Raw genomic sequence first — 15,629 nt, 5'->3', positions numbered from 1 at the left:
AAGTTAGCAAAGTCACGAGCACCAAGACCTGACAAGTAACATGAATGTCGGAGGAAATGGTGCAATAATGAAGCGAGTCCCACGTACTGGTTTGGTATTATATCGTGCGTGGTCGTATGGTGGTGATACAGTGGAAATCGGATAGGCAGGGGGGCCTCCGTGCGGGGCTAAATCGATAGGTAATGTATTAATACTGAAGAACCGTGTCGCGAAAGCCTAGAGCCATCACGGGAGGATAGCCGGGAACGAGGGTAAACAGAGGCGGACGAGGAGGTCGGGAGGCTGGAAAAACCGAAAAGAAGGAGGAGAGGAAGAAGAGAAAGAGAAGGGAGTTGCTGGTTGGTTTGATGGGGGATTGGGTGATGGTTGGAGAGCGGGAAAAAGGGGGAGACGGTAAGTTTTCTGGTGGCTTTCCCGGGGGTTTTTTGGCTTTCCTATTCGGGCAGGTAGGGGGTTCATCCAGGAACCTCTCATATAACCAACCTAGGTACCTACATACTCCTACTTTGGTCCTTACTCTGTACGACGTACCTAGTATTATTACTCCTCGTCACATTGCAATCCTCCGACTATCCCCAGTTCCACCCAAGGATGCATCCAAAACCTTGGGCCGTCGGCCGCCCAATCGTATGCTCCTGATCACTGGATCTTGCGGGCAGTCGGAGATGACGTTGTTAGTCGTAAACTCCCCACCATTCAGTCTTCCTCCTGTGCGGAGTAACAACTCCCGTGCTATTTCTACAGGCCCTTCCCCTCCTTCTCTGATCGATAGTGGTCTTATCTCATCTCCCTCGGGTCAGAGTCAGACACAGAATCTATCTACAAGGGACTCCTTCGGACCTCTTACACTAGGTGCCTAGCCGTCTTCGAGATCACCAGGACCAACAACTTTGAGAACTACACCATGGAAAGGGGAATCAGCATCGCGATTGACGTACTGTCCCTACTCCTTCTTTGTTCCCCTCTGTGCACTTCCTTGGAACAAGGAGAGCGCTGACCAGCTCCTACAGCGTGGTGGCACGTTCACCGATTGTGTGGGTAACCCAGGCACAGGACGCATGGAAGATGACATCGTCATCAAGCTATTGTCGGAAGACCCATCCAATTATGAAGATGCCCCGATCGAAGGTATCCGGCGGATCCTCTCCAAATTCACCGGCCGAGAGATCCCTCGTGGGGAGCCAATAGATACCTCCCAGATCCGAAGCATCCGTAAAGGCACCACTGTCGCCACAAATGCGTTGTTGGAAAGAAAGGGCGAAAGAATGGCCCTCATTGTAACCAAGGGCTTCAAGGACTGTCTTCTGATCGGAAACCAGTCTCGTCCAAAAATCTTCGACCTATCCATCCAGCGCCCAGACGTCCTATACGATCGGGTTGTCGAAATCGACGAACGAGTCACGCTAGAGGACTATGCGGAAGATCCCACTCGGCAAACGACACCGACGCCTCCACGGGAAGAAACTGGTCCAGATGTAGATCTTGTGCGTGGCTTGTCATCCGAGGCCGTTCGGATCCTCAAAAGGCCCTCCGAAGGTATTGTACGAGAACAGCTGCAGAAAATATACGATGCCGGCATTCGCAGCATCGCCGTCTGCCTCATGCATGGGTATACATTCCCCGATCATGAAGCTCTTGTGGGCAGATTGGCCACGGAGATCGGCTTTGAACATATCAGCCTGAGTCATGAACTGATGCCAATGATCAAACTGGTTCCGCGTACCACTTCTGCCTGTGCGGATGCCTATCTGACTCCCACCATTAAAAAATACATAAACGGGTTCCAGGCAGGCTTCAAAGGCGGACTGGGCACTGAAAATGTCAAGAGACATGGAGAAGTCCAGAGTGCTCGCTGCGAATTCATGCAATCTGATGGCGGTTTAGTAGATGTCGATAGGTTCTCTGGCTTGCGAGCGATTCTCTCCGGTCCTGCCGGCGGCGTGGTAGGGTATGCATTAACTTCTTATGACCCCAAGACCAAAATCCCGGTGATCGGATTCGATATGGGTGGTACCAGCACCGACGTCAGCAGATATGGTTCGGGCCGGTACGAACATGTCTTCGAAACCACTACTGCCGGAGTGACCATCCAGTCACCACAGTTAGACATCAATACGGTTGCAGCCGGTGGCGGTTCCCGACTCTTCTTCCGTAATGGCCTCTTCGTCGTCGGCCCTGAGTCTGCCGGTGCCCATCCCGGACCTGCCTGCTATCGCAAGGGAGGTCCATTGACAGTAACCGATGCCAATCTCTTCCTTGGTAGATTGATTCCCGAATTCTTCCCTAAGATCTTTGGCCCACATGAAAACGAGGGACTAGATGAAGCCGCCAGTCGAAAGCTCTTCGAAGATCTGGCCGCAGCCATCAACAAGGACCAAAATAAGAAGATGACTGCCGACGAAGTGGCCTTCGGGTTTATTAAAGTCGCCAATGAGACAATGACTCGCCCCATACGTTCTCTCACAGAAGCAAAGGGCCATGACACCTCCAAGCATAGATTGGCTACCTTCGGCGGCGCGGGTGGGCAGCATGCAGTCGCAATTGCACAGAATCTAGGCATCCGCCAGATTCTGATTCATCGATACTCCTCAGTCCTTTCGGCCTATGGAATGTCATTGGCAGACGTCGTCGATGAAAAACAAGAACCGGAATCAAAAACATGGTCCGACACAAACGATGTTCGTCGCGAGCTGACGGCAAAGATGGAAGAGCTCAGAAGAAAATCGATCGAAAGCCTAAAGGACCAGGGCTTCGATGAGCAATCGATCGTGTTTGAGGAATATCTCAACATGCGCTATCGAGGAACAGAGTCGTCATTGATGATCCTCAAGCCTACCAAAGAAGAAGCCCGCTGCTGAGTACGGCGGAGATGAATGGGCGTTTGGCGACGCCTTTGTTAGACAACACGAACAGGAGTTTGGTTTCACATTGCCTGACAGAGACATCATGGTCGACGATGTACGTGTCAGGGGTATAGGAAAGACATTCAACGGGCTGGAGAAAACAGTAGATGACCAACTCAAGGAGGCCAAGCCGAAGGACGTTACGAATAAAGAATGCCTCAAACGCCAAGTGTACTTCGATGGAGGTCGACTTGAAACGCCTGTCTACAAGCTGGATGATCTCGCGGTCAATGATCGCGTGAAAGGGCCTGCTATCATAGTCGACGACACCCAAACAATAGTGGTTACTCCGGATGCGACTGCTCTGCTCACAGATACCCATGTTGTCATAAACATCGGCGAAGCCGACACATCTGATCAGAAGCCCAGCGCAAGCGGCATGGACCCCATCCTGTTGAGTATTTTCTCACACCGGTTCATGGCCATCGCAGAACAGATGGGACGTGCTCTGCAGAAGACGAGTGTCAGTACTAACGTGAAGGAGCGACTTGACTACTCGTGCGCCCTCTTCGATTCCGAGGGAGGCCTTGTTGCGAACGCACCGCATCTCCCCGTTCATCTTGGTAGCATGTCAACCTGCGTGCGGATGCAAGCTCGGATTTGGGAAGGGAAGTTGAAACCTGGTGACGTGATTGTGTCAAATCATCCTGAATACGGTGGAACTCATCTGCCGGATATCACCGTTTTACAACCCACCTTTAACGAAGGGAAGATCATATTTTACGTTGCTTCTCGAGCACATCATGGTAGGTAGCCCCATGCGGGTTCCCAGCTTTGCGTATCTAATATTTCGACAGCGGATATAGGAGGTATTCTCCCAGGCTCTATGCCGCCGCATTCCAAGGAATTGTACCAAGAGGGCGCTGCAATCAAGTCGGAGAAATTGGTCTCTGAAGGGAAGTTTAATGCTGAAAAGATGGAACAGCTGCTGTACCATGATCCAGCCCAATACCCCGATTGCAGTGGGACTCGATGCCTTGCAGACAATATGAACGACTTGAAGGCCCAGATTGCTGCCAACAAGAAAGGCATCAATCTGATCAACTCCTTGATTGAGGAGTACGGGGAAGATGTGGTCTTATTCTACATGAAGAAAATCCAAGACAATGCCGAGCTCAGTGTCAGGAACCTTCTGAAAGATGTCAGCAAAAGGTTCGGGGGCAAAGATCTCAGCGCTGTCGACTTCATGGATGATGGCAGCCCTATTAATTTGAAGATAACGATCGACGAGCAACGGGGAGAGGCTGACTTCGATTTCAGTGGAACTGGTCCAGAGGTCTATGGTATGTCAATCTCTGGCAGTGTGGTTTTCTGCGCTAATCATGCTCCAAAGGGAATATCAATGCACCCGAGGCTGTGACATATTCAGCCATCATTTACTGCCTAAGATGTCTGATCTCCGATGACATTCCCTTGAATCAAGGCTGTTTGACTCCTATCAGGGTCAAGATACCAAAGAATTGCCTACTTTCTCCCTCGGGTACTGCGGCTGTAGTGGGTGGAAATGTCCTCACGGTAAGTGATTATTCACCTTGCGGAAACTGAAGCTATGCCCCTATTCTTTCACGCACTCCCAATTGCTTACGTTCCCATACCAGAGCCAACGGGTGACGGACGTAATCTTCAAATGTTTCAACGCTTGTGCAGCATCCCAAGGAGATACCAATAACCTGACGTTCGGATTCGGCGGTAACCTGCTTGGAAAAGATGAGACAAAGGGATTTGGATACTACGAGACTATTGCGGGTGGGAGCGGAGCAGGCCCCAACTGGGATGGCACTTCGGGTGTCCATACCCATATGACAAACACTCGCATTACTGACGCAGAAATCTTTGAGCGACGGTATCCTGTCATACTCCATGAGTTCAGTCTACGACCAGGCTCTGGAGGAAACGGACAACACCGCGGCGGCGATGGGGTCATTCGAGATATCGAATTTCGCATTCCTGTCCAAGTCTCCATCCTGTCGGAACGCAGATGCTATCGGCCGTATGGGTTGGAAGGCGGCGAAGACGCCCAGTGTGGTCAAAACATATGGATTCGGAAAGTCCCCGGTCAGAATGGAGACACACAAACGAAGTTCATCAATTTGGGAGGTAAGAATACCGCCAATATGCAACCGGGAGAGCGCATTGTCATCAAGACACCCGGAGGTGGTGGATGGGGCAAAGCGGGCTCTGAAAAACAGATCCGCAAAGAGCGAGATGCGCGACATGCCTGGTACGGTGGTTCGGTAGCGAGCAGTCTGTCAACACAGGAATCAAGCATGTGAACAGCTCGATGCAGGCTGTTCGGGACATTAGGGCAGAGACTGCATATACATGTATAGACAATGTGAATTGTGTCATTCAGCCACTCTCGAATGGTAATAAGTCTGCCCTGATCTGACGCCAAACTCCGCCTCACTTGGTAATGAACCCCCCTTATTCCTCGCTCTCGTCCTCATCGCTCGTAGCCTCAATGTTCTTCTTCGAATGTGACTCCTCCGCTTCGCTACCATCCTCCTCCTTGTCATTCGACTCTTGTCCCGCCGAATCAGCGTAATCCGGACGCGGCACCGACTCGCCATGTTCCTTGAGCGCAACTTCAATATCCGGAAGCACGGCCAACAACGCATAATACTGATCCATCGGTAGAGAGATTCCCTGCGCCATTATCATCAGTAAACGAACCGAACCAACAGGGTACACAGAATGAATGCTTCAGCCCACCTTCTTCCCGGGCAACACCTGACCATCCTTCTCGTAATACTCCCGAATATTCACCATGGTCTTCCCCCGGAATGAGGACACGGTGACGCGCCGCATCTTCGACAGCTCCCAGTATCGGTCTCCGTTGGCGTCGACTTTCCCAGACGAGCTGGACTTGGTTTTTGTTCGCTTGGATTGGGGAGCTTCGTCGTCGACTACGAAGTCGCTTGAGAGACGTTTTCTTGAACCGGCACCCATGACTGAAGATAATGCGAGAAATCAGTGAGAAGAGGGCGATGGATATGAAAGGTTGAGGGTGTGGGTTCAGGTGACTTATGATGATCTTTGGGTGTACGCGAGTAGATCGCAGTGCGCGCAGCTATGACGGCACTCTGGCGCGTTCCCCTGTTATCTTCACGTGACGATAAACAGAGTATGCACTGAGTACCGGGAGGGGTTAAGAGTTACTTCAGATAATATGGACATTAGGTTGCAAGACAGCACACATAAGTCATTACGAGGTATAATTAAGTAACGCTATATCCTGTATAACAGTGTACACTCATAATATCACAGCCCGCAGGGCTTGCAATAAAACAGAGAAAACAAACCCTCTAGCAATGGGTTCATATTGAAGACAGTCAAATACCTTTTCAAGAGCTTCTCGGCTGGCCGCTGCCCCCATCACACTTGTTAACGCCTGGGGCAGTCCTCTTTGGGCTAGTGCTTTCCGCGCAGAATCCCTGAGGCGCTCTTTTTCGGCATCATCGGGTGGAGGAGGCCAGGCTTTGAGTTCCTCCTCTGTCGGGAGAGCGTTTTCACGCATCTTCTGGAGATAAAACGCAATTGTGTCATCTGTCGTGTTCGCTTCGATCATGGACTCCTGCAACAGGCCGCGAATGGTTTCTAGATTAGGGTTCCCGGGACGGAGTATATAAGACTTGGCCGCATTCAGCAAAGTCCGGCGGATGTTCCACGCTGACGATAGCGTATATAATTCGTTGATCATGGCGAAAATCAACTCCACTGCAATACGGGTCTCATCCTGTGTGATAGGACTGCTCTGACTTCTTGGGACGGTAGCGGCTGGTTTCTCACCCACCGAGTTTGAGTGAGCCCCATCCGTTGCTGTCCCGTCCAGGCCCGAAGACGTCTGTAGAGCAGAGTCAACCTTTGCTTCTGGAGCTGAAGTGGGAATTTCTGAACTTTCGCGGGGACTATCCTTCGCGCGACTTGAAGTAGACTCACGAGGCGAAGAGTCAGTGGGTTGACTGGGCTTGGTGGACTGCACTTCTTCAGCGTTGGCGTCTGATTTTTGCCAGTCTGCAGCAGCCTTTTGGTATGGGTCATCTTCGGAAGTACGAAGCGGTGGCGTCTGTACTTCCTGCAGGCCAGCAAGCTTTTCGGCATTTCCATCTAGATCGGGGCTTGCTAAGGACTTTCTCCCGCTCGCTGTCCCAGTCCCAAAGACTCCTGAGACTCCGCCAAATACCGCTTTGCTGCCACCGGAAACCCCTTTGGGCGCATTGCTCAAGACGCCCAGAACATTTCTTCCCACATTCTCCAGTGCATGTTGACTAGGAAATGAGAACCCCGATTTTGTACCATTCGATACAGGACCAGTGCCTCCATCCTTTTCGAGAAATCGTCTCATTCGTGCACTTTCTGCAAGCGGTTCATATTGAAGAGCGTCCTGTAAATATCTCTCCAGCTCTTTCACTAGCGCTTGCTTCGTCTGTCCTTTCCAGGGCGGTAGAAGAGGGTGATCCTCCGTGAACTTTTCAAGTCGGTTCAATCGAGATATAGTCTCCAGTGCCACGTGGAGCGATTCAAAGTCTGTGTATTTCCGGAAAACCATCCATCCGGTTGAACGAGATGACGGTGGTTCGACCTGGAGCAGATAATCGGATGTGGGCTTTGAGCGCAAGACCCCCTTCCCTCCCGGCTCCGATCCGTCATCCACGGATATGGAGGCGCCGTATAGAGGCGGCGGTAGATCTGATGGCAGGCTTGGTGATGAGGGAATGTCTGGCAGTACTGCTGGCGACTGCGATGACGCCCTCTCATTGGACAAAGTGGTTTCAGTTTCGAATGAGCCCTTTCCAGTCGCGTTTTCTGTTGTTTCGCGAGCTAGGGAGTTCCTATCCCCATCCGTAGCCCTACTAAGCTCGTCGGTAGACCCAGAATTTCTTTCACCACCATCCGTCGTCGAAATTGGTTCCTGGAAGTTGCTCTGGGCCGCAATCATGGCACTTAGGCGTTTAGCCTCCTTTATTGCGTCCTCTGTTGCCTTGTCCACACTTCCAGGCTTCACTTGTGTATCATTAGCAGAGTTCAGGTCTGCATCCGCAGCGTCTGTTGATGCGCGGGATATGGTGTTCACATCCGTCGAGTCCCTAACCGAAGACACCCCTTGCGTACGGGCACTTTCAACGCCAGCGTCGATAGCATTCATAATCTCCGATTCACCTTCACTACAGAGGTAAATGATCCAGCCGTTTATGAATTCTGGACGCGAAAGGCTTGTTATGATCGACTCAAGGATGACGCCGGCTAGGATCTCGCGAAGAAAATCCCGCACTGGGAGACAAGCATAAGCCTTCGGATCCAGAAAATTGGACAATATGTCGTCTGCTATCATATTCAGTTTTCTTTTCTGCTGCGTTTCGGCTAACACATTTGCTAGGCTGCTTTCGGGAGACAGTTCTAGGTAGCGTCGAACCGTCTGTTCGGGTGACATAGAGGTCCCTACAACCTGGTAGGCAGTAGAGAGCTCATTCAGAAAGACGATCACCATCGATGATGAATTTGTAAGGAACTCGAGGAAAGCGTCTGCGGTCCGTTTTCGGGAGAGGTGGGAAGACACATTGCCAATAAAGCCGGCTAATACCGTCCGGCACGAGAGAGGAAACTTGGTTTCAGATGGCAATATCGGCCCATACCAGTATCTTTTTCGTCCTGGGTAAGCTCATGGCACGCACAGCACAGAAGGTGAAGGCTTACTTCACGTAGTCTCTTATCACCGCATCGGTGAGGGTTTCCAACGCGGCGGCCGTCTCTGGGCCAGAGATAGAATTGAAGTCTACCAAAAGGGTATCCCCGGTCGACTTCTGTTGAGGTTCATCGGCGCCCAAATCGGATTCCGGGGTCCGTTGACGCCAGTCAAGCAACCTGTTGGCTACGTTCAACGCGAGCTCCTTCCTTCTCGAGTTGCGGTCTTCTGGTGGGCCGCCTGTGCTCCCATTCTCCGATGCTTCCCATGTTGCGTGCAAGGTCACTCCGCCGGCAACACCAATCAAAAGGAGACCGAGTCTACCTAGGATGATGTACGTCGCGACTATTAACGCGGCGAAGGCACCCAACAGGACCTCGTTGCTCGAGTGTGCAAAGAAGTTCAGTATCGCGTCGACTATATCCTTCGGAGCTTTTGGATTGTTATCTTTTGTTTGGACGGCGGAGGATTCGGGGGAGGAAGTGCGTTCTTCGCTCGGAGCTGGCTTGTCGCTGGAAGCATCCATGGTGGCGCGCTTAGGGAAGGGATGGAATCGGCATTGGCCACGGTTTATATCTAGATCTGAGACAATCAAGGTCTAGAACGGGAAGAGGGTCGTATTTTCGAGAGCATTGGGAGGGTCATCAGTCATTAAGGAGAAGGTAAGTAGAATGATAGGGGAAGTTTGCTATTCCAGATTAGTAGCTGATCCAACAGCAGCGAAGTTACCATATTTAGCAAGCCGCGGGTCGGTTACATAACGCTGCTAAGCCATCGATGGATGCATTCAAGCATCCATTCATTCCTTTCCCCGGACACGGGGAACCCCTTCTTTTCTCCGGGCATGCGAATCCGATGATCAGTTACATTTCAGCTCTATCGATCCGCTATGGTAAATGCTATTGATATATTAAGAAAGATGCTTCGCTTCGTGTATCCATCCACTATTACCCTGTCTTTATCCAAAAAAAAACAAGGTATCTAAAGCTTTTTAGAATGGAGCTTCGATCTCCGCCATCCGAGTGAATCCAGTCATTCAAAGTGCATGTTATTCATGCTGGATGCAAAGAAGATAGCGGTGGTAGAATCCCTACCATGTAGGTTCTATCTGTCGTGTGCATGGGCAGTAGCATTTGGTGGACGGCCAGGTCTCTCCGTCCTTAGGAGACCACTGTCCCGATCCACCATCGCAGTTAGCTTCTCCAAAACCAGGAGGAAATGCTCATTTGGTCTTGAGGAACTTGGTATGCGAGCCCTTGGCTACCACCGATTGCCCTGATTCGGTTTTTTTCGAGATCGTGACGGTGGTAAAGGAAAGGGTTCTCCCGACTTTGTCAGCACGACCTTCAATCTCCAGCCAGTCTCCTGTTGTCGCGGTGGAAAGATAGTTGACGTGGATGTCGGTGCTCACGCCAGTGGAATCGTGGCCATGTGTCGCAATTGCCAAACCTCCGGCCCAATCAGTGACACATGCCGAAAAGACACCATGCAAGGTACCCTTCGAGTTCAGGTGGTGAGGAGCAACCTGGAGTCGAGCATGAAAAACGCCCGTCTTCGCTTCGTAAATATAAACATCACTTAACAGAAAGGCATAGATGGGGCTGTTGGCTTTAATGCGGTCCCAGACCTTCAGGACTTGCTGCAACTCTGATGACATTGTAGGTTTGGAAGTCTGAGGTCAATGGGAAAGTAATTGGGTGGGGAGATTTGTGACATGGCTGTTGGAAAGAAATGGAGGGAAATTTTTGACGCTGAGGGAGAGTTTCTCGCTTACCTTAGCACTTGTCCCGACCAGGCATGGACTGGTATGAAAGGTACCAGTGGGTACCCGTAATTCACGAAAGATTGCCGCGGATCTGCGAGTTCACCAGGTACCTTCAAGTACCGAGCCTGTTAGAAATGGTTTCTCCCTGAGCACGCCTTTGAAGGCCTCACAGACTCCGGCCCTATTCTTGAGCACGACCAGCCCTCGTAGACAGGTGTACCACGGGAAGCGTGTCTTCCATTAGAGATGTTCTAGAAGCAGGTGTTCCATTCGACTTCCATCGTCCATGCGGAGAGTGATAACATATATATATATATCCTCTCCTACAACTGGTTTCACGATAATTATGTAACACGTTTTGGGCAAGCAACCAAAGTATCTCCATTCTAAGCTGAGATGGAACCATATGTAGAATACACCGTGCGAGCACAAATCTATCGCCGCTTTCTGGATAGCATCTGGGACAGCATGAAATGATTTACATCCTCATCCGCCCAATAGGTCAAATGACTGGCAATGCTGGCAATCAGAGAGATGTCAAACGCGCCCCTGTAAATAGAGTTAGCCTCTGTCACCCTTCCAGAAGAAGGAAATCTATCTCACTCTTGTATGCTGTAGTCAACTCTTCCGTTAGAGTTCAAAGACCTCACTTTCAAGTCTTCCGTCTTCAACTTCTTCACGCGATCCTCGGCTTCCTTATACTGAGCTGCGCTCATCTCCCCGGTTGCCTTCTTTCGCTCATCCCGGGCTTTCTGAGACTTTTCATCAAGAGTCTCCAGGTACGCATCTATCAGAGTAGGCTGTCGATGATCAAATTTATATGGCGAATCAATGTCAGAGCTGCTTTGCGGCCGACTCCTCTGCGGCTGCGAGCTATTATTCGAAGATGGCTGCGCTGCCGAGTCATCAGGGCCAAGTCCAAGGCTGCGATTTAGAAGGCTGCTAGCAACGCCTGTCGTAAAGTTGGTCCACAAAGACCCAACACTCTGGCCCACACGACTCCCAATAAGTGAAAGACTCTGACCGGAGCTTGTCCAAAGGCTCTTCTTCACAGATGGTAGAGGCTGTGGGCGAAGCGAAGACATCGCGGGGGATATCAGTGGCTCTATCCGATAACTCACTGGGTCAGAAGGGTGGAAAATATTAAACAGCTGCCGGCAGCTAGGAGAGGAGACAATAGGATTATAGTTGTCCTTGATGGCAGCGCCTATCCCAGAGTGGGCCAGGTTGGGACTCCTTGACCCTTCATGTAGATAAGATCTCCCAGAGATCGTTTTCCCTTTAAGCATCTGGAAAAGAGCAATGGGTGAACCGAGACAAAACAGTTCTTCACATTGGAAGTTCAGGTGTTGATCTTGCTTCACTTCATCTCCCTGTCTCGGAGTATCGGCGTTGGTTCTTTCATGGCACAGGATATCGAATAAGATAGCGCTCCCCAATGAATGCCCACAAAGGCTCACGGATCCCTTAAAGGATGGGTTTCTCTCTTTGAAAAGTTTCAAGATCCGGTTGCATTCCTGTTTCACGATATTCGAGATGTGATCACAGTACGCACTTTGATATAGAAGCACGTCCATCGCCAGATCGGAAATCAAGTTTCGGACCGCAGGCACGCTGTCGAGGGTGATATCGGCCAGGCCGGGATACGAGTCTTCTTCAAAACCGGCATCAGCTAGGTCAAGCTCCTTTCGATTTTGCCGTACACCCTGGTAAGGAAAATCAAGGAGATGTCTCCAGCATCTGTACCCTGAGGTCAGCACAGGCATCCTGGTTTTGCGCTCAACCCCCACCAACGGTCCCCCTTGCACTTCATGGCTATCGTTGAACTTACACTGGAAGAACTTGGACACGACAATTCTTGTCCCGATCGCCAAACTCAGAGTTAAGGGCTTGGAGGTCGGGAGAGGCCTTGTAGACACTCTTCATCGTCTTGCGCAGAACATTCACGTCGTGAATAAAGTTGATACTTTCAAGCCGCAGTCCCAGTCGCTGGCCGATTCCATGTGTGACCAGCACAAGGTGGTCGATTTCCCTGTCTCGATCTTCATCTTCAAGCTCTCTGGAATTCTCCATCTCCTTTTCCTCCTGCCGACGTGCTTCCTCTTCCAGTTCGTCCACATTCTGCGGTTCGCCAGCAAGAGATGACATCTGCCTCTGTAGTGCCGACGGAGGGTTTCTTGCAGAAGACTCAGCATCGAATCCCTGGGCCTGGGAGAATTCAGATTCCTGGGCTACTGGTCTAGGGCTTGCTTGTGGGGATATAGTATCCGGCTTGGGCGCTTCTGAGCGCGGCGCCTTGTCTGTTTTCTGATCGGCGCCCCTCACATCCGATTGTTCTTTTTGTTTCTTCGAGTCCGAGAAACCGCGAACGACCTTTGTGCCGGGAACAAATCCTAGCTTCTGGTAAAAGGTGGTGCTGACCCGGGACATGAGGTCATCGTTTGTGAGTATCGCAGTTGCCGAGTCATGATAAGTTGCGATACAGTTCATATAAGCACCAAATAGACGGTAATTGCGGGTTTCACTCGAGGATGTAGCAGCTGACTGTCCAGCAACCCCGGCCGGCGGAGTTCGTGAAGGCTTGGGATCTGTACGAGATAATGAGCCTGGACGTGTCCTTTTTCAATATATGTCTGACTGTACCTTTCTCAGTGGCCTTGCCGCCAGGTGAAGATCTCGACAAAGTATCCTGTCGGTCTTCATTTGACCATGGTTTAACCTTAAGGTATCCTTCCTCTAGCTGAGTGGCTAGGTTCTCCTCGCATGGCTTGATCGTGGACCCGTCTTGGAAAAACCAAGTTCCACGGCGGACCTCGTATACGGGACCTATCCAGTAAGCTGGACTGAGTTCCCTCCGTTCAAGATCCACATCAAACAAATAATCCTCGTTGACAGGCACTTTTGTTGATTGGGGTTCTGAATTCTTGAGAGACTCCGCGTGTTTTGTTCCTTCCTGTTTCAATTCCAGGTCTGAGACCTTCTGGAATGCCGCTTCTATGGCCTGCGAGTCCTTGTAGGAGAATGGGACGAACTTCTTGGGTGGAGGCAAAGGCTTCGAGACATCCTTCTTTTGCTCCAGTAGAGCTGGCTTCCATTTTGGGGAGTCCACAGCATAGAACCATCTCACTTTCAATGGCGGGCAATCCTTGGGATATCGACGCAGGCTCAGCCTATGTGTGTGGGTAACTGTATGGTCTTCGCCTTGGGATCGTTGCAGAACTTCCCGAGGCGGGCTTTGGTCCCCAGTGCTTTTGGGAGTTGAACTCCGCGTGATGTTCCAAACGGACATTGTGCGTAGGAAAACGCCCTTGTGGCTTTCCCTTGACACGGAGCCCTGGAGAGCTCGGAGAGCAAAAGACACTGCCAATGCGATTTGCACCCAGTGGCAGCGAATTGAGGCGATGGATAAACGATGGTCGATTTGATGGTAGTATGCTCGATCTCCAGGCACGGGAAAGTTGCCGCGGAGATACCAGGCCCTGAGAGCTGGGAGACTCCCCGTACTCTGATCTTAGATATGAGTGACCAGAGAACCTGGTAGGTCGTCTTTCTGTTTGGCGTAGTATTTCGCGGGATCGGTTCTTGCCAATATGCGATCCAGTAGCTTTGATGGTCTGGAATTCAATTTATGTTGTCGCCTGATTTATCCTGTGCCACTGCGCAGTTGTGTCGGTTGTCTAGACATGTGTGCGTAGGTGCTGTGAGCTAGGTAGATGCGTAACAGTTCGGGGTAAGCTAGACGTTCTTAAGGGCCGAGACGAGTGGACTGCTAGTTACTAGAAGTGGTATAGCGTTATGTGGAAAAGCGTCATGCCTTGGCATGCCTAGGCACCTCCTGTCCCTCATTGCATCGCCCATTCTGATCTATTTCTTTCAATGATTGGAAGATTGCCAGAATATTCCATGGAGTACAGAAAGGAACCTCAATAATCACCAAGTATGTAGGTAGGTAGGTAAATAGTTAACGAAAATTTATTACTGCCAACCTGCACTACTGCATTATGCAGGGCGGCAGGACCGACCTGCAAACTACGTAGGTCTGAGCCACGTTTTCCATATCGCAGCTTGGCACGTCGAGACTCTTACACTTTTTTAAATGGTACCAGGCCACACATCGAATAGCGTTATCCTGGAGTTCGTCAATGGCAAAAATCCAAAAAGAAATGACCTACGCAGGATTCGAACCTGCAATCTTCTGATCCGTAGTCAGACGCCTTACCATTGGGCCAGCAGGCCTGTGATTGGTTGAAATCCGATTCTGTTAATGCTATATAAACCAGGCTGGTCTTTTTGTAAATGAAGTCAGGCATTGGCCATAGTAGCCTCTACAACAGCCGTACTGACTAGCAAAATAGTCTACAGAGACCCGCGCTTGGAGATCTGTGTGAAAATGACGTCTCAAATTTACCTCTGAGTAGGTATATACACTCCCCGGTGAGTCACCGAGCATGATACAGCGCTATTTCAACTGTCCAGTATCTCTTGCAAATTCATGTTGGAACGATGAAATAGTACCTTAAATCCACCGAAGAACAGACGCCGGGAGCTCGTTAACCCAAAGTCCTTTTCATACTGTCGCAGATTTGGTAAAGGCAACGACGTTTGATAATAAAGCGAGCAGGATGTCTAACGGAACAGATTTTGCAAGGCATCGGAATGCGGGACGGTAGGTGCGTATTACTGCACCATAGTGCGATAAACCGCTCGAATCACCAAGCAAGGCCTGCTGGCCCAATGGTAAGGCGTCTGACTACGGATCAGAAGATTGCAGGTTCGAATCCTGCGTAGGTCATTTTTTTGTAGTTTTTCTTGACCCTCTGATACCCAGTCATTCATTTCTTGTCTTCCCAGGCGCAGACAATCTTTTTAATCTTCTTTTGCTCTATCCTTCCCCCTTATTATTATTATGTACGATGGGTGAGGCAGGGAGCAAATCCAGCCTTGCCCTTCCTTCGCCACATAACGCCATGCGATCGGATGTAGAGGGGCAGCATAGAGATAAAGATACCTAGTAGGCAGAAATATACCGGAGAAATGGATATATCTCACCTACACCAATAGTTATGGAATGCCGAACAAGACGAATCGAGAATCCCTTAATAACGTCACTACCCGCGTAAACAATGTGGTAGGCAGTAGGAATACCCACCAAGATTCTTACGTAGGGGAGAGAGTTACTTAAGAGAGGTGCCCCACACCCCAGGGGAGGCACTGCCCACCTGGCTACCTAACTATCTTCATCGACTACCTCCTCCGTATATACCTGCGCATACCCTCC

The 15,629-nt window shown here is 50.5% G+C and overlaps 4 protein-coding genes and 2 non-coding genes across 6 annotated transcripts; 2 read left to right on the top strand and 4 right to left on the bottom strand.

Annotated features, from left to right (window-relative positions):
• Positions 1–904: 904 nt before the first annotated feature.
• Positions 905–5,176, top strand: ATEG_06855 (5-oxoprolinase; the record flags this gene model as incomplete). Its single annotated transcript, XM_001209540.1, has 7 exons — positions 905–934; positions 1,011–1,541; positions 1,788–2,678; positions 2,842–3,649; positions 3,701–4,186; positions 4,237–4,418; positions 4,502–5,176. 7 exons carry the CDS (start codon positions 905–907, stop codon positions 5,174–5,176), a joined length of 3,603 nt encoding a protein of 1,200 aa, XP_001209540.1.
• Positions 5,177–6,156: 980 nt separating this feature from the next.
• ATEG_06854 (PX domain protein) lies at positions 6,157–9,112 on the bottom strand (the record flags this gene model as incomplete). The annotated part of the gene is made up of 2 exons (XM_001209539.1): positions 6,157–8,542; positions 8,598–9,112. 2 exons carry the CDS (start codon positions 9,110–9,112, stop codon positions 6,157–6,159), a joined length of 2,901 nt encoding a protein of 966 aa, XP_001209539.1.
• Positions 9,113–9,808: 696 nt separating this feature from the next.
• ATEG_06853 (PaaI family thioesterase) lies at positions 9,809–10,243 on the bottom strand (the record flags this gene model as incomplete). The annotated part of the gene is made up of 1 exon (XM_001209538.1): positions 9,809–10,243. The coding sequence occupies one exon, from the start codon at positions 10,241–10,243 to the stop codon at positions 9,809–9,811; it is 435 nt and encodes a 144-aa protein (XP_001209538.1).
• A 542-nt stretch (positions 10,244–10,785) lies between these two features.
• ATEG_06852 (DDHD family phospholipase) lies at positions 10,786–13,640 on the bottom strand (the record flags this gene model as incomplete). Its single annotated transcript, XM_001209537.1, has 4 exons — positions 10,786–10,900; positions 10,955–12,091; positions 12,183–12,939; positions 12,995–13,640. The coding sequence occupies 4 exons, from the start codon at positions 13,638–13,640 to the stop codon at positions 10,786–10,788; spliced, it is 2,655 nt and encodes an 884-aa protein (XP_001209537.1).
• An 875-nt stretch (positions 13,641–14,515) lies between these two features.
• Positions 14,516–14,587, bottom strand: ATEG_10506. The gene has a single exon. It is a non-coding gene; the product is annotated as a tRNA-Arg (tRNA).
• A 484-nt stretch (positions 14,588–15,071) lies between these two features.
• On the top strand, positions 15,072–15,143 carry ATEG_10526. Its single transcript has one exon. It is a non-coding gene; the product is annotated as a tRNA-Arg (tRNA).
• The last annotated feature ends 486 nt before the right edge of the window (positions 15,144–15,629 follow it).

Source organism: Aspergillus terreus, genomic scaffold (genome assembly GCF_000149615.1).
Source record: "Aspergillus terreus NIH2624 scaffold_10 genomic scaffold, whole genome shotgun sequence".
NCBI lineage: Eukaryota > Fungi > Ascomycota > Eurotiomycetes > Eurotiales > Aspergillaceae > Aspergillus > Aspergillus terreus.
This window is presented reverse-complemented; position numbering and strand designations above follow the sequence as displayed.